This window comes from Betta splendens, chromosome 5, assembly GCF_900634795.4.
Source record: "Betta splendens chromosome 5, fBetSpl5.4, whole genome shotgun sequence".
Classification (NCBI taxonomy): domain Eukaryota; kingdom Metazoa; phylum Chordata; class Actinopteri; order Anabantiformes; family Osphronemidae; genus Betta; species Betta splendens.
This window is the reverse complement of record NC_040885.2, coordinates 5,270,001-5,291,012: the sequence shown is the minus strand read 5'-3', so window position 1 is coordinate 5,291,012 and position 21,012 is coordinate 5,270,001. Positions and strand designations below refer to the sequence as shown.

At 48.6% G+C, this 21,012-nt stretch overlaps 3 protein-coding genes across 8 annotated transcripts in view; 1 reads left to right on the top strand and 2 right to left on the bottom strand.

Annotated features, from left to right (window-relative positions):
- The first annotated feature begins 1,082 nt into the window (after positions 1-1,082).
- Positions 1,083-7,478, top strand: cfap92 (cilia and flagella associated protein 92 (putative)). The gene is made up of 16 exons (XM_029150064.2): positions 1,083-1,395; positions 1,719-1,963; positions 2,050-2,240; positions 2,464-2,683; positions 2,754-2,873; positions 2,954-3,031; positions 3,117-3,301; positions 3,396-4,195; positions 4,267-4,461; positions 4,818-5,097; positions 5,168-5,332; positions 5,613-5,786; positions 5,934-6,084; positions 6,659-6,885; positions 7,034-7,185; positions 7,265-7,478. The coding sequence occupies exons 2-16, from the start codon at positions 1,765-1,767 to the stop codon at positions 7,344-7,346; spliced, it is 3,219 nt and encodes a 1,072-aa protein (XP_029005897.1). The 5' UTR covers positions 1,083-1,395; positions 1,719-1,764; the 3' UTR covers positions 7,347-7,478.
- acad9 (acyl-CoA dehydrogenase family, member 9) lies at positions 7,187-13,380 on the bottom strand. Of its 2 annotated transcripts, XR_003785887.3 has the most exons (19): positions 13,159-13,380; positions 12,738-12,831; positions 12,546-12,647; positions 12,328-12,434; positions 12,128-12,228; positions 11,542-11,620; positions 11,296-11,467; positions 11,148-11,221; positions 10,996-11,071; positions 10,855-10,925; positions 10,665-10,784; positions 10,463-10,591; positions 10,113-10,192; positions 9,891-10,017; positions 9,674-9,751; positions 8,965-9,093; positions 7,877-7,949; positions 7,533-7,683; positions 7,187-7,372 (listed from the first exon to the last, which is right to left on the bottom strand). XR_003785887.3 is itself a non-coding variant. In XM_029150066.3 (18 exons), exons 1-18 carry the CDS (start codon positions 13,303-13,305, stop codon positions 7,583-7,585), a joined length of 1,860 nt encoding a protein of 619 aa, XP_029005899.1. In that variant the 5' UTR covers positions 13,306-13,380; the 3' UTR covers positions 7,187-7,582. The 2 variants fall into 2 exon arrangements, 1 of the variants encoding a protein (XP_029005899.1); XM_029150066.3 differs by having other exon boundaries at positions 7,187-7,683.
- Positions 13,381-14,928: 1,548 nt separating this feature from the next.
- Positions 14,929-21,012, bottom strand: part of iqsec1b (IQ motif and Sec7 domain ArfGEF 1b) — a 108,222-nt gene continuing 102,138 nt past the window's right edge. For 4 of the 5 annotated variants that reach the window (XM_029150058.3, XM_055508897.1, XM_055508899.1 and 1 more), the window contains 2 exons: positions 20,365-20,414; positions 14,929-18,313 (listed from right to left, as the gene is read on the bottom strand). In XM_029150058.3, the coding sequence (XP_029005891.1) occupies positions 17,768-18,313; positions 20,365-20,414 (596 nt within the window). In that variant the 3' untranslated portion in view covers positions 14,929-17,767. The remainder of the gene's footprint in view (positions 18,314-20,364; positions 20,415-21,012) is intronic. The other variant, XM_055508900.1, reaches the window with a different exon arrangement.

Here is a 21,012-nt window from a genome sequence, read left to right as displayed (position 1 = left end):
GATGTAAGATGCCCCTGAGACAAGTTGGCTGCAACCCAACATTTACGGCCTGGTCTGTAGGCTGGGCTAAAACCTTATACTGTAATTATGAAAATGCACGAAGACTGGATGAGTTGAGTTTGATGCAAACAGGTTTCCTCACATCCGCATTAAAGCTGCCTTCAACCTCCGTTTTAACCCTAAATGGAATCTGGACCTGTGCTGTGAGGCTCATACAACAGCTGTAACAAGCCAGTGAACGTAACACATCACTTCAAATGGGCTTCATGGTCTCTACTGAGAAAACGTGTATATAAATTCCTGTGCTGTCTTCAAAATGGAGTTACCTCAATTTAGTTTAGCATTTACCCATTGACTGTGAAGTAATCATTCAGATTCACAAAGTCAGAGTTGCTCCCAAAGCTACTTTAGGCCAACTCACTCATCATTGTGGCTGCTTATAGCTTGTTATATTAGCACATTATCTTTCTTTATTCTATGGGTTTTGTAACAAATAGATGCACTTCTGGACACTGTGTTTTGTTGTATTTGTACATGTACCTCACACAATGACAATAAAGTGGAATTTAATCCAATTACCATTTGTGTGGCTTCATTCAAGGGTCTATGATGAGACTGGTTCTTCAGCAGGTGCAGCACATGGGGTCAGCTACCGCCAACACCGTGGCCCCTCTTCAGTCCTTCTCTGGGTGGTAGATTTCAGTTCTGAGGCTAAAAATGAGTGACTCACACTAAAACATGGTGTGTTGTGTGATTAACTTCAGAGACAAAGTAGAAAAAAAAACTAACTGCACCAAACACTAAACAGCAACACTAGAAAACATTCCTTTAATGGAGGAAACCTTATGCAGTGACTTAACAGGTCTGTGAACTCATCACTAAAAGTAAAGAGACCTAAACAACAATAACAATAATAATAATATATAAATAATATAAATATAAATAATATTTACATTTACTTCAAGATAAATAGAACCTAGTTTAATTTAGAGTAAGTAAAAATAAAATGATTTTATTGGCTACTATAATTTTGGCTAATAGCATTTATAGATTTTGTTTTTCATTTTTTTTTATTGCCGATATGTCTACTACTAATTACATTAATTTACGTGTACTGATTTATTGTTAACTAACGAACAAACCCGCTCCAGTGTGAAATTCCGACACTTCCATTAGCACGAGAGCAGTAGCACAGCTCACTTCCTTTGCCCTGGCGGTCGCCATGGCGACGGCTTACGCGGCTACTAATGCTGTAGGCTGAAGTTTATGTAGAGGAGTTTGACCTGCTCCGACACTTTAAAGCTAAGTAGCTAATGTTAAAAGAGTCGACCTGCAGCGTGAGGTGTTACTGGCTGCGTCAACAAGAAGTTCGCGTCAAAAAGACTCGGAGCAGAGGTGAGAAGGTGGAACGTATGCACAGAAATAGACTCTGTGGTCATTCTCTACTTTGAACGCTACATTATGCTAATAGGCTTCCAGTCAATCGAAATGTTCCAATCCAAATTTGCCCGAAAAGCAAATATTACAGGAATTAAGGTTTTTGCTACACATTTAGCGCATACAGATGTGTTGACAGCTAAATGGAGAACTAGCTGAGTATTTAAATAGATTCTTATGTCACGGTGGAGATTTCGGAGGTTAAACATTAGAATCATGTGTCTCCTGACAGTTTTACTATGAGCTCTGTGAAATGTGAGCATAAACATCCCTTTTCTCAGGCTTTTCAGTGAGCGTGCTCCAGAGGAATGGGAGCCTGTGGCCAACATGTCAGACTCACTGATCACTGCTCATGAGTCAAAGCCTCAGTGTAGTGACGGAAAAGCTGCAGACAAGGAGGGAGAGCTCCCCGTTGAGGCGGACGTGGGGTCTGTGGGGTCCAACTCAGCAGATGACGTCACATCACACACACCTGACTCCTCCCATCATGTCACATGGGCCGTTCACGTTGCCTTGGCCGTTCCAGGTACTTCACACTGCAGGAGATGGTGTGCTACCAAAGCACCACGGCATGAGAGGCGCAGCGTAAATATGATAAATGTTCTGTTTCAGGAGAAGAAGCTGAAGCCCCTGAAAAGGCCAAGAAACAGAATGTAGGCTCATCTAATGTCCCCACAAAAGCCAACAAAGCTCAGAGCTGTTACCACGTTGAGTACAAGTTGTTAAGTGACATGGAGCCAGTGAAAGTGGACCTCGTGTTGTTAGGGCCATTAGCAAGAATGTACACAGAAGATGAGAGCAAGGTAACCGTGTGTGTGTGTGTGTGTGTGTGTGTGTGTGTGTGTGTGTGTGTGTGTGTCCTTCATAAATTATTCATCAGCCTCCTGAATGTCAAACAATAAAGCAGCCACATCGTCTAGAGTTACAGCAAATCACCTCCTACTGCCAAGGAATCATTATTCTCATCGTAGGGATGACGCAGTTCAACCAACCTGCTAATGAACTACATGTGACATTTTGGAACAGATTCTGAGAACGTGGCAGGAACGCGGTCAGATATGGATTTGCTGGACCCAAAGGTTCAAAATCAACGCCAGCAGAGACACGTTGATGAGTCTTCGCCACCAGAAGATCAGGCTGCAGATATGGAACAGCAGGGACCGACTGTGCAGCCAGGCTCGCTATGAAAGACTGCGAGTGTTCAGAACGGCACCGGATCAGGCTGAGGCAGCGAGCCACGTGTGTGGTGAGTGACGGCTGTTATACACAGCGCTCATCACAGGTATCAAACAGCTGACGTGCTAGTTTGTTCCAAGCTGGTATCAGGACCATGGTCTTGGAGCTCAGAGAAAGGTGTGAGAGGATGTCCAGCAGGTGCAAAAAGAATAAAAGAGACACACTGTTGAGCTCGGCTTCAAATGTGGACTCCGAAACAGGTATTTGTCCAGGATGCTGAAAATGACCCCTTCACCTGCGGTCCTCATTCATTTCAATGACTTCACACACACACCATCAGTGACGCCTGCTGCCTGTGAAGACGTGACCAACAGTGGCTCCACCTCCGCTGAGATGAGTCTCGTCCGGTTCCTGGCAGGTGAACTCATCCTTCTCTCCCCCTGATTATCTGAACAGGCCTGAAGGTTGTGTTGTGTAGTCAGACTTGTTGTTGTGGCTCCCAGGTGAGACGTCGGTGGCCCAGCAGTTCCTGGTCCACTCTGCCGGCGTGTTTGAGATCCTGTGGAGCATCTGTTTGGACAGACCTCTGCTGTCTGACCAGCTCAAAGCTGAACTCAACCCACTGGTCATAACTATTCTGTCTGCCACCTCTCTGCCCTCATCCCCAGTCCCGTTCCACATTCTGCAGGTCGCTTCCATCTCATTTTGTGTTATGCTGTATTGTAGTCGCTCTACTTTGTGTTTCTGGACATTTTTGACGTTGGGTAATTGTTGTCGTCCAGGAGAAATGCAGGCCTGTATATTGTCAGTACCAGTTCCATAAGCTGAGTGTGCACAGGACACGTGATCACCAGCATGCAGCCAGCATCCATTTCCAAGACGTGAATGTGGTTCTGATGGGCTTGATGAGTCCCGCGGAGCTCCAGGAGCTCCTCTCTGGTCCCCCGCTGCAGATAGAGGTCCACGACCGTGACACACCCCTGGAGAAGAAGCCGCGGCCTGCAGGCGTGCGTGGTCCAGGGCCGGAGGACGGCGCGCGGAGCCGAGCAGCACCAGCCCAGAACACGGCGCCGCCTCAGCCCCACGGGGTCGCCAGGCTCCGCCTCTCTGAGCTGCTTGATGGGAAGCAGAGTATAGAGCGGCAGCTGCCCATCACACGCTGCTCTTCTCCGCCGCCGCTCAGGGGCTGCAGGGCTGCCGGCGAGCCGCCGGGCCACTACCTGGAGGCCAACTCTCAGCTGAAAGTCAAAGTTGAGCTGGCTCGGCCCCTCAGCTGCGGGATGAAGCCCGGCCCCTTTGGGCGCATCATCTACCTACTGCATCACAGCAACGTGTCCGCGATGAGCGCGCTGAGGTCTCAGGTGCTCAGAACCAACGCGGCAGCCTTCGGTCTGGGCTCACGGCCTCTGGAGCACATACAGCGAGCCCTGTCCAATCACACGCTCCACTACAAGCTTGACCAGAGCGACAGTCTGGACTTCCTTTCAGGATTCCACGTGTTAGATAAGAGGACACAAATCTTTGTTGTTGAAGGGCTGAAACACAAAGCGGTGAGGAGTCTGTGGGAGGCCGTTCCTATGAAGTAAGTAACACTCTGCAGCTGTGCTCCATCGCAGCAGAGCGCTTCAGTCCCACTGTTGTGATGCATTGCAGGCTGAGCAACAGCGAGGAGCAGCAGGTTACAGTCCTGTATAACTCAGACCTGGGGTTCTTCAAGCGCATGTATGACTCATTAGACGTTGGTCTGAGTCCCATTCGTCTGCATGAGCCGCTGGACAGCATCATGAGGCGGTGTGTCCTCTACGTCAGAGGCAGCGTCCCCCAGCCCTGCTTCCAAGCTTTATCAAGGTATGGCTGTGGGAGATAAATGAATGCTTCATCATAGTGGACCACACCGGTGCATTTACTCGGCCATTTTCTAGAGCAGGACAAGCTGCACAGGTCCACTAACTTGGATTACGGGTCCAGTTAGTGGCAGCTGATGAACTACAGGTTGAAGCTGGTGCAGTCGTAGGAAGTTACAGTCCAGTATTAACTCTACGAGACAATGATGTCATTTGTAAAAGACCAGGACTTCATGACAAAGCCCTTAATAAGGTCGTAAAGCCAGACAGGTTTGCTCCAGCTGCTGCTCCTGAGCTCTGCCTCTGTTTCACTGCTCACTCTAAGAATCATCAACCGACCCTCTGCCCGTTATTCATTAGGTTGAACCAGCTCCGCCACACAACACAGCTGAGCAGCGTGGTTCAGTACGACCTCCTGCCCTCAGCAGACATGATCCTCAGCCTGATGCAAGTGCACGGCGCCCGCGTTGACCCGTGGGAGCTCGAGGCTGCAGCCAACGCTGAGGCTGAGGTCTGGCCCGTCCGTGCGAGGCCACGCCTCCGCACACGCCTCCGCACACGCCTCCACACACGCCTCCACACACGCAGCACACACTCCAGCCTGCGCAGGCACAGCGCTCAGCGGAGGGACTTCATCCAGGTGGGCGCCGCCACAGCCTGGAGGTTCTGAGCCACAGACAGAGCTTCTCATGCAGTGTGATGTGTTGTAGGAAAACATTGAAAAGCTGCAGGAGGAAAGTGAGCGGAGGCAGAAGCCAGAGGCTCCGGTGCTAAGGATCCTACAGACTGATCCTGGACCAGTACACAACTACAGCACACAGACCTTCAACTCCAGTGAACAGGCCAAGGAGCTGCTTCAGAAAGAGATGGCGAAGGTCTGATAGATGAGCTATTTACATTAAAATCACATTATTAGGAAAGACACTGGACAGTAAAGGAACGTGGACACAAACAGCACAAACACGCATACTTTACATGTCTTCTTTTAACATTTTTATTACCACTAACAGTAATAGTCAGTATTGACGCAGTAGGTGAAGCCTGATGGGTTCTGCAGAAGCCTGGGCTCCTACCAGTGTGTTATAATTAAGAGTGTATCAGTCACTGACCTCATCACACCCGCTGGTTAAAGCTGCTGTGTGTGTGGTGTTCCAGGTTCCGGGGCGCAGGTTCACATACAGTCAGAGCTACCACGGTGCCACCGTAGAACCGGGACGCGTGACCTCTCAACGTGACTCCGCCTCCACATTCTGGATCACGAGTACGCGAGACAAGCGTGAGGCGCAGCTTCAGCTCCTGGACTCGGCTCGTGTGGAGGAGCTGCGGACGGTAACATCCCTCGCTCACGCGTCAGTGCATGGAGCTCGGCTCAGCCATCGCTCACCTACAGCCCATAATATGACCGCTAGCTGCAGCTGGGATTTCCTGACCCAGCAGTCTGTGATGTGTGTTATCCACTGTCCTCTGTGTTTTAAGCCGTGGAGGGAGAACATCCTTCACGCCAACATACTGCAGCCCGTGGTTCTGAGGGACCGCTGGACCTGGAGCCAGCGCCACCAGGACTTTCAGCTGTACAGCAGAGCCCCGGCCTTCTTCAGCTCAGCTCCCGTCACCATTCACCTGGCTGGTATGTGTTTTATGAGGCTGCGCTGTGAACGCCTGAGGCGCTGCACGTGTCTGTTGGTCCACTTGGTTCCTAGATCAGACACCAAAGGCTGAGGCTCGGTTTCTGCTCCACGGCTTCCTTTAGGAGCCTGATGGCAGATGGCTTTGCTCAGACATCACAGCTTGGTGCATGCTTCCGTCTGAGGAGTGACAGCTGTCAGATGTGCTGCATTCACATATTGATTCTTTGATTGAAATGTAATGTGTGGCCACGGACAACTTGAAGCAGCGCTACGTCTGTCACTGAAGCCCATGCGACGCAGTGGTGGCTGCCATCGGTTCTAGCTTGGCTTCACATGTCTGAGGATCCAGACAAAGTCTCCAGTATCCACATGTTTTGATTAAACCTGCAGATGGTGGATTCTCAGCCAGCATCAGTCTTCACTGTGGAGTAAACACACTCCCCCACAACACTGGAGAATACGTTTGGACAGAGGAGCTTCAGGGAACCAAGGATGTGTTCCGCTGATTCAACCGGCAGAGTGATAGCATTTTCTCTTCTGTGTCATTAAATCGGCTGCTGTGCTGATCCACAGGAAACGTACTGCAGCAGGAGCAGCTCGCGGCGGCGAGGGCTCAGTACAGTCGCTGGCTGAAGAAGCTGCTTCCTGACAGCAGCAGCAGCAGCAGCAGCAGCGAGCCTTCTCACAGACCCAACCCAGGATTCAAGTGTCACATGGGAGGAAACTATGACACACTTCAGGATATACTGAAAGATGAGCCTAAGAAATATTCACTGAGGAAGCCGGGTCTGAGGCTGAAGGTAGAGTGGAGCGTCAGAATGTGTGTTGCTTGAAACCCACACAAACATATCTGGCTCTTTGGCTGCTGAGCGTGTTAATGTGCCACAGATAATAGGCTAAAACTAGCTTTAGCTGCTGAGCTAACCTGTTTTGGGACCTGTGTTGCAGCCTGTGCCTCAACTGTCTGTGATGAGCGTGGCGTCAGACAAAGCAGAGGTGAAGCAGGAGGCCTTGGCTCCAGGTCCCTGTGTGACCTGCAGCCTTAGTGACAACAACGTCATCCCCAGACACGCCTCCCCGTGCAAGCAGCATCACCACACGTCAGTCCATCGTAGCTTTATTAGCAAGTAAGACTACAAAACATGACATTATTAACAGCTTGTCTCGCTTCATATCCAGTCAGCAGCACTGCTTCCTGTACAAGAGGAGCGCTCGGCCCCCGACAGACCAGGAGAGGAGCACCTGCAGCTCCCCTCAGTAGGGGGCAACCTGATGGGGCTGCACTTCCTGCAAAACAGGCGGTAAAATAGGGACTGATGTTAGAGCACGTTGGCTGGAACCTTGTAAAAACCATCTGTACGTATCCAGAAACAGTGCTTATATTTGAAGCTGACATGAGCCCGCTGTCTGATTTATTTAGCTGAAGTTAAAAGAATGTCAAACCAACACTAAATCACTGGCAGTGACCAAATGGCCCATCGAGAGTCAGGACTCGGCTCAAAATGTTCTTTCAAGAGGGTGAGAGCAGATGTAGGCGCGCTTCTCCAGGACCTCCCTAGCGATCTTCTTGATGTCAGCGTCATTGTTCTCAGGAGAGTCTGGAACGAATAGAAGAGCTTTTTATTTGTCAGGCACCAGTCACAGCATCCTCGTGTCTGGATCCGATGGTGTGGAGCGTGTGTTCAGGCTGCGGTGGAGACATTATGCAGCACATGCAAGTCTTTTGTACTGGAGCTATAAAAAGCAGGAGGCTGGTTTCAATTAGCGTCGTGTGCTGTGTGTTGGTCTTACGTTTTTGCAACTGAGTCATCATGTAATTGTTCTTGAAGAAGGCGTCGGAGCAGAAGGTGTTTGCGAGCAGCACCTAGAAAAATGAAGGTGAGCATTCATTAGAAGCTAAACATACAAACACACCTGCCAGACACACGGTTGGGGCAAAATGTCCCACATTACATCCACTCAGCCTAAACTGGATCAAAGCTCCATTGATTGAAGCCACATTCACTTTCTTAAAAGAAATGCTGAATGTTTGGGGATTTTGTGTTCAAACATTTCAGTCAAATGCAGAAAGAGCCTGTGTGCACGAGAAGTAGCAGCCCAGAACTGCACATGTAACACACACACACACACACACACACACACACACACACACACACACACACACACACACACACACACACACACACACACACACACACACACACACACACACACACACACACACACACACACACACACACACACACACACACACACACTGTAGAGCTGTAACGGTGGATGAAACAAAGCGTCCGCGAGGCCTTTCATGTCTCTGTTCAGCATTTGTTTTGCTCAGCTTCGTTCCACGCCTCTGTTTCTGATTTCAGACCATCCTGCTGTCAGCATTCACTCTGCGTTACCCTGTTTTAAATCAAGGTTCCACTGCTGCAGAGGAGGGAGAATATTATTTGACTCTAAATAACAAAAGTTAGAGCACACTTAAGGATGTGCATAATGTTAATTTACAGACCTTAGTGGATGTTAGGAAAATAAACTAACTCCTCTACTTTTTTATTCAGTCTGCTAAACATTAAGACAAATAACACCTCTGTGACCCAGTGTGTGAGCACTCAGCATGTGGTAAGTGTGTGTGTACTGAACCTTAGTGATGCGTTCAGGAACAGCAGCCCTATCTGCATGTTCCTAATGGGGATGATTTTACTGGTTTACATGTTTAACACTCCAGTTTTACATATTTAACATTGATATTTAATTGAATTGCAAAACAAAACATGGCACATCTGTGCACATCTGTGCATGAGCCAGTGTATGCAGTGTGCTGCAGAACAGAGGACAGACCGTTTACTCGCTGACTGACTCGTGTGCGCGTGGGAACACACCTCATGGTCATGGTTCCTGAGGCCGATGCTGATGGAGCGACTGGCTCTGGACAGGACCGCCGTCATGGCGTACAGGTTGATCAGCACATCTGCTACTCTCTTCAGGATCAGCTGCTCATCCACAATGGTCTGACAACAAAAAGCCCAGTGAGCAGTCGTTCTCTCACCTCCAGTATCTCATCTTTATCAGGTGTTTCAATAATGTTTCACAGGAAACAGGACAATTAATGGATAATTTTGATGGTAGTGATTAAGGCAGTTTGACTCCTCTGTGCTGAACTGTTTAAATATTGGGATTCATTCTATTAATTGTGATTCTCATACACATCAGCAGTAGGTTAACTTCCAAGAACTCTTCACACGTGACAGAGTGAGTTGGCAGCTTTTAAATAACTAAGTGTGTTTACTGTGTGGTTGGACCCTAGATCTTTAAACTGTGCATCTACTGGTTTTGGAGGCAGCAGACTGATGAAAGCGTGCGTTGGCTCTGGATGGATGTGAACGATACAGGAAGTGAGACTGGAAAGCTGAGAAGGGTCCAAGAGGTTTATAGCCTCTGTGGGAAAGCTGTGTTCACAGAAGCACAGTCACATGGAGGCTCAGACCCCAAAGCAGCCGTCTAACAGAGAAATATGCCTCAGAGCGGAGAAATTAGGATGTTTGCTAAATGAGCTGGAAACGCTTCCAGGGTCCAGACAGCAAACGTTACCTTCCCGTATCGGTACAGCAGACTCTCCACGGTCGAGCCGAAGAGAACCACATTCTGCTCCAGCTTCTTTGCACTTTCCTGCAAACACAAATCGGCTGAGCTGCAGGAAAACATACTGATGCATTTATGACTTGGATTCACTGCTTTAAAAAAAATCAGCAATGTTAGTTTTCACCAAACAGGCTTTTCCTCCTCCTGCTGCTCAAGCTAAACTTACCGCCAAGCTGGGATGCACTACTCCGTCCATTCCCGTCAGCCCCAGGTCCACCGCGGCTCCGAAGGAGCGCCTCAGTTTCTTGCCCACTATTCCCAAAGCAAGACCCACGTTTCCTCTCTTCATCTCCCTGGAGGGAGAGGAGACAACACAACTGAGCACAGACCCAACAAAGGCTGTGTGACCAACGGCCTGGACCTCAAGCTTCACACAGCGCCGCCTTACTTGATTTTCCCTGTAAGGACTTTGCCGGCATGCTGCATCCCAGTAAGGGCGATGTACATCCTCAGGATTTCATTGGTCCCCTGAGAACAGACAGCAGAGCTCATTGATGGCAGTGGAGGATTCCCATTTCATAACTTACAGAATGAAGCAACTCTTGATTTGAATAGATGACAATAATATCCAAGTGATGGCACAAACAGCAAACCAACTTAATTGATAGGATTCGACGGTGCCATCTGCTGGTCACGTGTTGCTCCTGACAACTGAGTAGACTTTAGCGTAGAAAGGACCTTTTAACCTTCACACTCATTTACTTGTGTAACCCCCTTCCAGGCTAAAGCTCAGACCACCTCAAAGATGGGCAGGATGCGGCAGTCCCTGACGTAGCGCTCGTACGGGTAGTTCTTGGTGTAACCCAGACCTCCGAGCACTTGAAGAGCTTCACTGACACAGATCCAGGCTCCCTCCGAGCTGAACACCTGAACACAACACAAAGCCATGAGCACGCGCAGGCGGGGCGGCGCCGCCTCGTCTGCCGCACAGCATGTGGACCTTGACCATGGCGGCCTCCACGGAGCAGTCTGGGACGCCGGGCCGGTCCATCATCCCCGCCGTCAGGTACGCCATGCTCTCCATCACAAAGGCGTTGAGGGCCATCACTGCAAACTTCTCCTGCGGCACCAGCACACAGTGCGTTAGGCTCAGCCCGGCCGGGGGGCGCTGCTGCTGGAGCCCGTCCTACCTGGATCATCCCGAACTCACTCAGGCTTCTGTTGAACTGCTTCCTGGTGGCAGCGTACTCGGAGGTCATCTCTGTGAAAGAGAGGGAGGTCAATCAAGGCTCCGCTCTGACGGAAGGGTTCCACGCTGTGAAGTTACTGACCTATCAGCTTTTTGATCATTCCGGCCGAGGAGCTGCCCATGCTGAACCTCCCTGAGTTCAGGATGTTCATGGCGATCTGCCGGCAGCGCAGCCGCATCGTGTTAGACATGAAGTGGCTGCATCATAGTTTATGAAGTCAGCATGAGGCTCACCTTAAATCCACCCCCTACGTCTCCTATTACGTTCTCCAGCGGCACTGGGACGTTGTCAAAGGACAACTCCGACGCTGAGAGGGCAGAGGGGGTCATTACATGCATTACTGTACATTACAATCGAAGTCTGCAGAGTCTGAGGACTTACTGTTGGAGCCCCTGATGCCCAGTTTGTCCTCAGGCTTTCCACTGGTGACGCCACCAAACGCTCTTTCCACGATGAAGGCTGTGATCTTATCTTTCTTCTCACCATCTTCAGTCACTTCTGTTCTGGCAAACACCGTCATAATGTCTGCAGTGCTTCCATTTGAAATCCAAATCTAACAACAGAGGTTGGAGACTGTGGATTCAGGCTACGTGAACATGGCAGAAAGAAAACGTTGTCTCCTTTTACCTTGGAGCCGTTGAGCAGGTAATGTTTACCGTCTTGTGACAGGGTTGCTCGGGTTTGAATGGAGGCTGCATCACTTCCACTGGAATCGACAAGATGGTTGTGGATGAAACCAAAGCATAAACTGAGACCCTGTGGAGAGGATGAACTTCCCCTTTGTGATTCTATCGTCCAGTTCAGAGTGAGCAACATTGATGCATTCACACACACACACACACACACGCACGCACGCACGCACGCGCACACGCACACACACAGCATGAACAGTGGTAAGAAAAAGTAAATGCAACTGCAGTTCTGTTCTGCACAACATGACACGACTGAGACCATGTCTTCACCGCACACACCATCAGACGCACTACTACCACTGAGCGATGACTCAGCTAAAAGGCAGACTTCTGTCGCTCAGAGTCTGGAACTGGGCAGAAAACAAATCTACGATCAGAACATTATCAAAAGGGCCCTTAGACATTTGCCTACTGTAGTTTTGGATCCTTTGAAAGATCACATTCAAACAACACTGAAGCTCATTACTGCAGCACCAGGAGTCTGAACACGCTCCAACTGAGGGTTCAGGCCTGATCTGTACCTCCCAGGCTCCGTCAGACAGAAGGCAGCGATGTGTTCTCCTGAGGCCAGTCTGGGCAGATACTTCTGTTTCTGGGCTTCATTCCCTGCGATCAGAATCCCCTGGAAGTCCAGACAGATGTTAGCAACTCCCACAGTGACTTCGCCTCCAGAGCCCGGTCCATGTTACGGCTTGGACTCGATCATCGGAACCGGTTTTACCTTCAGCCCAATGGCTTGATGTGCAGCCAGAGTCACAGCGATGGAGCCGTCTAATGAGATGATCTCTGCCAGACGAGCGTACACGGTGTTGGACAAGCCGAGACCCCCTGTGAGGAACCAGAACCACAGCGCCCCATTAGAAACGTGCAGGGTTGAGGGTTCAGGTGAAGCGTCTACCACGAGGTCAGATCTGCATATGGACAGAACACACATCTCACCGTACTCCTCAGGAATCATGATCCCAAACAGCCCGAGCTCCTTGAGCCCATTCAGCGTCTCTGGAGGGATGGCGGCTTCCTGGTCAATCTTTGCTGAGTCCACTGAGCCGAACAACACAGTTATTACCGCTGTCACAAATGAAAACAAAGGCAGCAGCAACATGGTGCAGGACGGTCTCCTGCAGCTCTCACCATCCTCACTGAAGAACTTCTCCACCGGAGCAACAAGCTGCTTGAGCTCCTCCAGCTCCTCGTTTCCAATTTCTGGATAAGGAAACACCTCAGCCTGGAAAACAGGCGGAGTTTAGCCCCTGAGCAGCTCCAGGTTTGACGCTTGTACGACTCGCTGCAGGTGAACACACACTGGCACCAGCGCGTTCTACTGACGTCAAACCACCTGTTCGCCTCATCTACCTGCTCCTTGTTGGATGCTGACATGCAGCTGTCTGTCACTGAGGCGGACTTTGACGTGCAACGTACTGACCACATGTTTTAGCAGCTGACACTGACACTGCGCGTAAAAGCAGCACTAAAATCCTCTTAAGTCACTTTACAACATGCAGCACCACAAACCGGACTTAAAGGTCGCTTGAAGTGCAACCCTGGAACGGACCTTGTTAACCTGACCCAGGAACAGATCCTTGGCGAACGCGAGCTGTCTGGCGTGAGTCCTGAAGGCTCGTCGCTGCTGGAGGCGCGTGACGCCGCAGGCCACGAGCCGCTGTCCGAGCTGCGCGCATCTACACACGGCACTCATCATGCTGACGGAGAATCACTGCACGGCCGACTGACACACAAACACCTCTCACCCGTTTCTGTCGCACACTGATGACGACACCACAACCGGCTCGGTAACACATTCACGGACTCTCGTAAACAATGCGCTTCAAATGAAATATCAAATCTAACATGTACTAGAAAATTGCTAATTGAATGATTGTCCTCATGTATTCACTAACTGTTTCTCATTTTCCATTTAAATACATTTCTATTGTAATAATTTATTCTTAGATAGAAGTTTTACAACAAAACCTTTACAACAATAAAAAAGCTAACTACCTTTAACTAGTATTTTAACTTTATTTAGTATTTATTTTCGTTTCTTTGTGTAGTTCTACGTACATCAATTAGGTATTAATGTCGGTTTTCGCCTGGTTTCCGACACCACCTGAACACACCACATCACAATAACACAAGACGGCCACTGGGTGGCGCCATTGGTAAACTATACAGGCGGTACAACGCGCAAATTAGGTAATATTAATAGTAACATACAGTAAGTAATATAGTGAATGAATAAACACATTAAAACTGTAACTGAATGTACGACTTTAAGCACCAAAATATTATATTTACTATTTAGAATAGCTTGCCATTTCCAAACAATAAATAATAATTAAATAAATAAGTAAATATAAGCATGTCCTTGAAAGAAAGTTCTATAATGGAAAGTTTCTCGCACAGAGCAACCACACAGTGACATCATCCTGCTGACGCTGTGGTCCTCAAAGCTGGGATCTATTTTTAGTCACATCCTGGAGGGCTGTGCAGACAAACAGGGCAGACTGGCAGACCAGCTGCCACGCTGAGGCGCACAGCCAGGCGAAGCAGGGGAAATAATGAATGCACTGCTGCTCTGACCTTCATCAGTAGTGACAACTTCTCAATTGTGTTCAGACTGATATCTCACTGCTCCTGTGCATCCTATGCTGGACAGAGACATACACTGTCCCTTCAGTGCCTGGATCACACACAGTAGATGTCCTGCACTGACTGTATGTTTCACACCTTGAGCGTGTGACTCTTTACTCTGTGACACAGTGTCGTAATACTGTAGCTGTGGAGTTTAGATTTCATTGGAATCCTCGTCTAACACCCCACTCATTCTGTCCAGGAGACGTCCAGGCCCATCATCAAGTCGAGTCCTCGAAGGCCCAACTAAACTAACTAAATGTGCCTGTAAGAAGAATATAGGTGATACTTTGTTGATCATTCAGACAGTCCAAGGTCTCTGCACGCGCTGTAAAAGCCTCCGTGTGTGTGGTCCTGCTGCTAAAACTAAAACCTCACCTACTGTCTGAAAATCTCTCTATCCTCAAGAAGCCCTCAGGCCCAAGTGAGACCCAAGGACTGTAGATCCTCCTTTAGACATCAGGACTTTCCAAGGGCACTAGAAGACTTTACTGTGTGTTTCTGTAGAAAAGGCATTCAGTGGAGTGTGAAAGAATGAGACCTGTCTCATAGGACTCTTACAGGCCCACCTTTAACGCCTGTATGTGTGACCCTAAAGGACTAGACATACATGCAAACTGATCCCACAGGAAGTGTAATCACTGAGTCAGCTGAAACCCAGACAGTGTCTGACCAAGCAGCGACTCCCAGGTTTTAAAGTATATTATTTATTTTGTGTTCTCAACATGGTCACAGTACTAGTTTTACATCAATTAGGTTTGTCTACTTAGAAACAGAATGCATAACAAAATAAGAGCACTCCTCCTTCCCGGTGACTTCAGGCTTTGAGTGTGAGAAAACAGGAGCGAACAGGAAGCCATGTTAACTGTTCATCTCTAGATCCTATGATAATTCAGTCCTGTTGGAGGCAGAGAAGCAGTCTGATGATTATGTAAATGTCAGAGGGGAGCAGGAATGCACCTTCAATGTAATTGCAGACATTGAATAATAGTAGTAATATCATTTAAAGACTATTTACATGTTTTCTTACTCTTCTTCACTCCCACACATTAGATTCTTTCCTTTCTAACCCTCTGTGATTCATCAAGCAACATTTGCCCAGAAGGATCTGCTATTTACACATTGTACTGTACACTGGAAGGTGACATGGAACCAGAGTAGGATGACACACCAGCAGGCCAGAAATCTTCTGAATGTAAACAAGCGCCAACCAGAGAAATCCAGACTGCACTGAATGTTGCCGGCCTGACGCTCAATGAAATGACAGAGACAGAGACAGGAAAAGAAGAAAACATTAGGCATCGATGGCAGCCAACAAGCACCGCACATGGAATCTACGAAGACCTCTGAAAGAACTGCATGAAACGGACTAACACACCTTGATTATTGTAGACACGAATCGGAGAGTAAATATCAAGATTGAATAAAGTTAGATTAAAATATCCTAGTATTTGAATCATTCACTAATAACTGGATAAATGCTGATTGGATAAAGGTCGAGGGTGTGGTGGAATCTTGTATTTGGTGATGAAAGTGTTCTGGCTATGCAACATTGGCAGCTGAACTAAACACTGTCAAAGTGGCAATAATAATAATAATAATAATAATAATAATAATAATAATAATAATAATAATAATAATAGTGGCCAGGTTGGGAGAATTCAGCTCGACGTTCAGTGCATCTTGACAGGTTTCACAGATTGATCATAGCTTTGCAAGTTTGGCGTTTAACAGTTGTGTTGCATCCTCTAATATAAATGCTGCATGTTGCCATCAGATGTCTTTAACTAACTGTAGATCCCAGAGTTCCCAGTTCTTGACCATGTCAAAGTGACTCTACGGTTGGCTTAAATCGATGTATGAAGGATTAGTGCTTCCAGGTCACATTCAATCTGGCCCAACCCAGAAACCCGTTACCGATGAGATCAGCAGGACGGTTGCATGGGACCAGAAGGCTGAGTGTTCAGGAGCAGACCAGTGCTCCAGTAAATCAGACCAGTAAACACTGAGGGCAGCACAGTGGTCTCCACTCCATTTCCACCTCCATTGAATACGTTGCTGACTTCACCTCCAAACTATTCTACTGCTCATTCTGAACAAGTGTCAACTGCAACACTGACATTGTTTGGGAATATGCAAGAATTTTACACAATATCCTCAGAATACATTGTTACATGCAGTTATTATTTTCGCCTTTGACATTCTTATACAGTTCAGACGTTCCTTCCAAATCCATGTGGACAAAATGACAGAGGACAGAGAGAAATAAACAAAACAAATGCAACAGATGGAGCAAGCACAAAGTAAAATATTGCACAAGTTACAAACCTACAAGCCTTAGTCTTTGATACCAACTAAGAAGAACAAGTGCTGTGTTTATTCCTTCTAACATCATTAACAACAACCAGACCTGTGCACACACCACACAGAGGCTGGAGCTGCAGCACGAGCAGCCCACCTAATATGTCTGAAACATGAGTGATATAAACGTGTCCAGCGTGGGGAGTGACATGATAATTAGTGATGTGTGTCCATGGAGGCAGAAGCCAGCGCTGCACACTGACCCACAGGTTAAGCTCAGCCAGCTGAGAGCGTGCCTCCTCTTCCACTGTCATGTCACCGCCTCCCTGCGCTGCACCTTCGGTTCCCGTTAAAAACAGAGAGTCTGTCTTCTCCTGCGGAACGGACTTCGTAGAACCCCACCGGTTTGCAGTACGACAAATATAGAGCATCTCATCTGGTATTTCATCACAGCATTCTACAAAAATAGTTAAAAAAATAAAATGATGGCGGACGAGCAGTGAGTCCTGTGAAGGGCACACATTCAACTGGATCGCCTCCTCTTCCCAGGAGATGGAGGCGACGGGCCGTAAAGTTCAGGGACGGCTGTGTGCAGGCTGGTGCTGGTCGGGACTCCAAGGCAAACACTCACAGTAACAGTCCAGCTTCCTCAGTGAGCCAACTAATAAAAGCTTTGTGCCTCCTGTGGGTGAAGGTACCACTGAGGATGATACCAGTTACTCTATAATAATAATAATAACTATAATAGCAGTTGATATTATTTTACAAAATACTATGCACAATATACATAAAGCCAGGTTTGTCACTTAATTAGTGAATGCTGCAATAATTGGCACATTTATCACAGTGCACTGAGCTACCGCTACATTAAATACTGACCGTCTGTCTGTGGCCTGAAGGCCTGACTGTCCAACCTCACTACCTACAATGCGTCACTACTATCGTCTGCTTTAAATAGTGAGAGATTTGATGATGTTCCTTTATTAAACAGTAGTTGTGGTCTTTGTGCATGCGTTCATGTTGTGGGCTGCTGCTCTTACATTACAAACATTATTTATGTGCTGAAATCAAATGAATTAAACAAAGAAAAGACACATGTTGAATAAACCCCAGTAATGTGACAGAAACTGCAGAAGGAGGCACAGGATCCCGTTGGCTTCACCAACCACACAGTGCAACTGTCCCGTCAGCACGGAGATCAAAGTTCAGTCAGATCCCAGAGGGTGGTGTTACACCACCGTGCTGATTCCGCTGTGCTTGGGCTTGGTGCTGCCGGTGGCCTGGGGGGGCGGCTGCGGGGGGCCGTGGTGGTGGGGGCCGTGAGCCGGGTGGGACGAGTGGGCCGCGTGGCCCCCGTGGCTGTGCTGAGTGTGGGCGTGAGGCTGGTAGGGCGGCTGCTGGCCGTGAGAAGAGGGAGGGTGGAACGGGTGGGGAGAGTGCTGCAAGTGGGCGGGCGGGTGGTAGTGGTGCGGGTGGTGGTACGGTGGGGGGTTCTGGGTCATGTGGCAGAACTGAGCGTGGTGCGCGTGCACGGACATGGGCGCGTCGGGCTCCACCCGGGCCGTGTGGTGCAGGTTGGCGGGGTGGGGGGTGTGGGAGATGAGGGTGGGGTGTGGGGGCTGAGGGGTGGGGCTGGGGGACTTGAGCCGCCTGGTGCCGAACAGAGACCCGAGCAGAGACGAGGAGTTGGGCAGAGACTGGCCGCTGTGGCGGGACGGGCAGTCTCTGCCGGAGGGAGTCCTCCGCCGCATGTGTGGACTGCTAATGATGGAGCCCTGCAAGAAAGAGACAGTGAGGAGCCCGAGCGACGCCTCCACATGGACGAGCAGGCGGCAGGAGCCATCAGAGCCTGAAGCCATGAAGTGTGTGAGGCGAGAAGTCAAAGCACCACTTACAGGCACAGACCTGGAGCCATGCATGTGGTTTGAAACACGTCATGCACACCTCATCCAAGAGTTCACATGAAAAGCATGTCTTTTAGCTTCTAGCCTCGTTTAGCTCGTAGCTTCATTTAGCTTGTAGCCTCATTTAGCTCGCAGCTTCATTTAGCTCGTAGCTTCATTTAGCTCGTAGCTTTGTTTAGCTCGTAGCCTCGTTTAGCTTGAAGCTTCATTTAGCTCGTAGCTTCGTTTAGCTCGTAGCTTCGTTTAGCTCGTAGCCTCGTTTCGCTTGAAGCTTCATTTAGCTCGTAGCTTCATTTAGCTCGTAGCCTCATTTAGCTCGTAGCTTCATTTAGCTTGTAGCCTCGTTTAGCTCGTAGCCTCATTTAGCTCGTAGCCTCATTTAGCTCGTAGCTTCGTTTAGCTCGTAGCCTTGTTTAGCTTGAAGCTTCATTTAGCTCGTAGCTTCGTTTAGCTCGTAGCCTCGTTTAGCTTGTAGCCTCATTTAGCTCGCAGCTTCATTTAGCTCGTAGCTTCATTTAGCTCGTAGCTTCATTTAGCTCGTAGCTTTGTTTAGCTCGTAGCCTCGTTTAGCTTGAAGCTTCATTTAGCTCGTAGCTTCATTTAGCTCGTAGCTTCCTTTAGCTCGTAGCTTCGTTTAGCTCGTAGCTTCGTTTAGCTCGTAGCCTCGTTTCGCTTGAAGCTTCATTTAGCTCGTAGCTTCATTTAGCTCGTAGCCTCATTTAGCTCGTAGCTTCATTTAGCTCGTAGCCTCGTTTAGCTCGTAGCCTCATTTAGCTCGTAGCCTCATTTAGCTCGTAGCTTCATTTAGCTCGTAGCTTCATTTAGCTCGTAGCTTCGTTTAGCTCGTAGCCTTGTTTAGCTTGAAGCTTCATTTAGCTCGTAGCTTCATTTAGCTTGAAGCTTCGTTTAGCTCGTAGCCTCGTTTAGCTCGTAGCCTCGTTTAGCTTGAAGCTTCATTTAGCTCGTAGCTTCATTTAGCTTGTAGCTTCATTTAGCTCGTAGCTTCGTTTAGCTCGTAGACTCGTTTAGCTTGAAGTTTCATTTAGCTCGTAGCTTCATTTAGCTCGTAGCTTCATTTAGCTCGTAGCTTCATTTAGCTTGCGTTCTGTACCACGTCTAATTCTGACTTGATCCTGATACGGCTCCATACTCAGACTGTTCTGGAGTTCAGCTCCACTTTTCACACATTCTGCTCCATTTCTATGACTCTGGTTCATATTTAGACACATAGTATGTTAGAAGAGCACTTGCTCCGTAACCGGTTCGATCCCTTCAGAATCGTCCCCTTGCAGACGTAGACCAGTGTCTGTCATCACTCAGCATCGGTCACAAACTGGGCTCAAACTGGATCCAGCTGTGTAGAGCACTGACTGTGACAGTGGACCTGACGCAGCTGCTGTTCTGTGCTCAGTGGATGAGGCCTTTTGCCTTCACCACAGAGCACAGCGCTTTACTGTGAATGGACCACAGGGTTTGTATGTCTGTGGTCGCCACTACAACCACGACTACAGGGAAACCTTGACCTGGCATACGGGTTTCAGACAGTGTAGGAGGTGAGACATCAACTGTAATTAGATCCACTAACATGAAGACACTTCATCCTTCATAATAAAAAATAGGTTTGCATTTTATCAGCGTAAATAAAATCAAGCTAATTTGTTAGCCATGCACAGTAAATGCCCTGGTCTGACTGGTGTTTTAGCAGCCAAAGTCAATAGAATGCAGTGAGAGTCACTTCAAACTGTGAGCATGCAGAGTCCACACATGCTGTGCACATGAAAGTTAGCGTGAGCCACAGAGGAGCATTGTTCAGCCCAGTGCATGCACGGCGTCCAACAAGAACCACACCAACAAACAGAGTAAACAGACAAACAAAGCAGAGAAAGTCAGAGACAGCTCAGCGTCGGGTGCATCCCACTTACTTCCATATTGCTGTCTAGTGATCCTGCACTGCTGCGTCTCCCACGCTTGCCTGCCCAGAACACGTAACAGGACACGTTAGACATGGTGCGTTTGGGAGGGTCCTACGGCGGCCTAGCGCTAGCAGGCAGGGAATCCGCTCTAGAGCAGAGGCGCTGCTACAGCAGGGTCAGACTGTCTGTCTACACAGTGAGGAGCTGGCAGGAGCCTGTCCCAGCAGGAGAAGGCCACACAGGTTTTCTGGTTCTAGTTTACCCCAATGACTGGGTCCTTTCACATTGGTCAGTTCTTTGACTGACTGACACTCTTTGGAGGCTGCAGCGTCCTGTCTCATACCAAAGCACGGAGCGCCGTGTGCTTGTGCAGAGCAGCTTTGCGGTGCAGAGGCGACGGCATTAATTCCTCTTACTGCTAAGATGCTCCAACTGATCGCAGTGACCTACATAGCTGCTGCCTCCTCCCTCGCTGGTGACGCAGGTCATTAGTGTGCAGCCACTGGTAACGAACACCTGGGCCTCTTAGCAAACACAGCCGTCCCATCAGCTTGATCCACATCCATTCAGTACAGGAACTCAGCATCTCCCAAGTTTCCAAATCAATTACCATCCTGCCAGCCTCCAGCTCCTACAGTCTACTGCACTTTGTCTACT

Bases quoted from the DNA above. Each gene is read 5' to 3' on its own strand.
- cfap92 (XM_029150064.2), top strand. From the start codon at position 1,765: ATGTCAGACTCACTGATCACTGCTCATGAGTCAAAGCCTCAGTGTAGT. The intron at 5,333-5,612 runs GTCTGATAGATG...GTGGTGTTCCAG, and splicing joins TTCAGAAAGAGATGGCGAAG to GTTCCGGGGCGCAGGTTCAC. The intron at 5,787-5,933 runs GTAACATCCCTC...CTGTGTTTTAAG, and splicing joins GTGTGGAGGAGCTGCGGACG to CCGTGGAGGGAGAACATCCT.
- acad9 (XM_029150066.3), bottom strand. From the start codon at position 13,305: ATGATGAGTGCCGTGTGTAGATGCGCGCAGCTCGGACAGCGGCTCGTG. The intron at 11,222-11,295 runs GTAAGTCCTCAG...CTGCCCTCTCAG, and splicing joins GGGCATCAGGGGCTCCAACA to CGTCGGAGTTGTCCTTTGAC. The intron at 10,592-10,664 runs GTCCACATGCTG...TGTTGTGTTCAG, and splicing joins TGGAGGCCGCCATGGTCAAG to GTGTTCAGCTCGGAGGGAGC.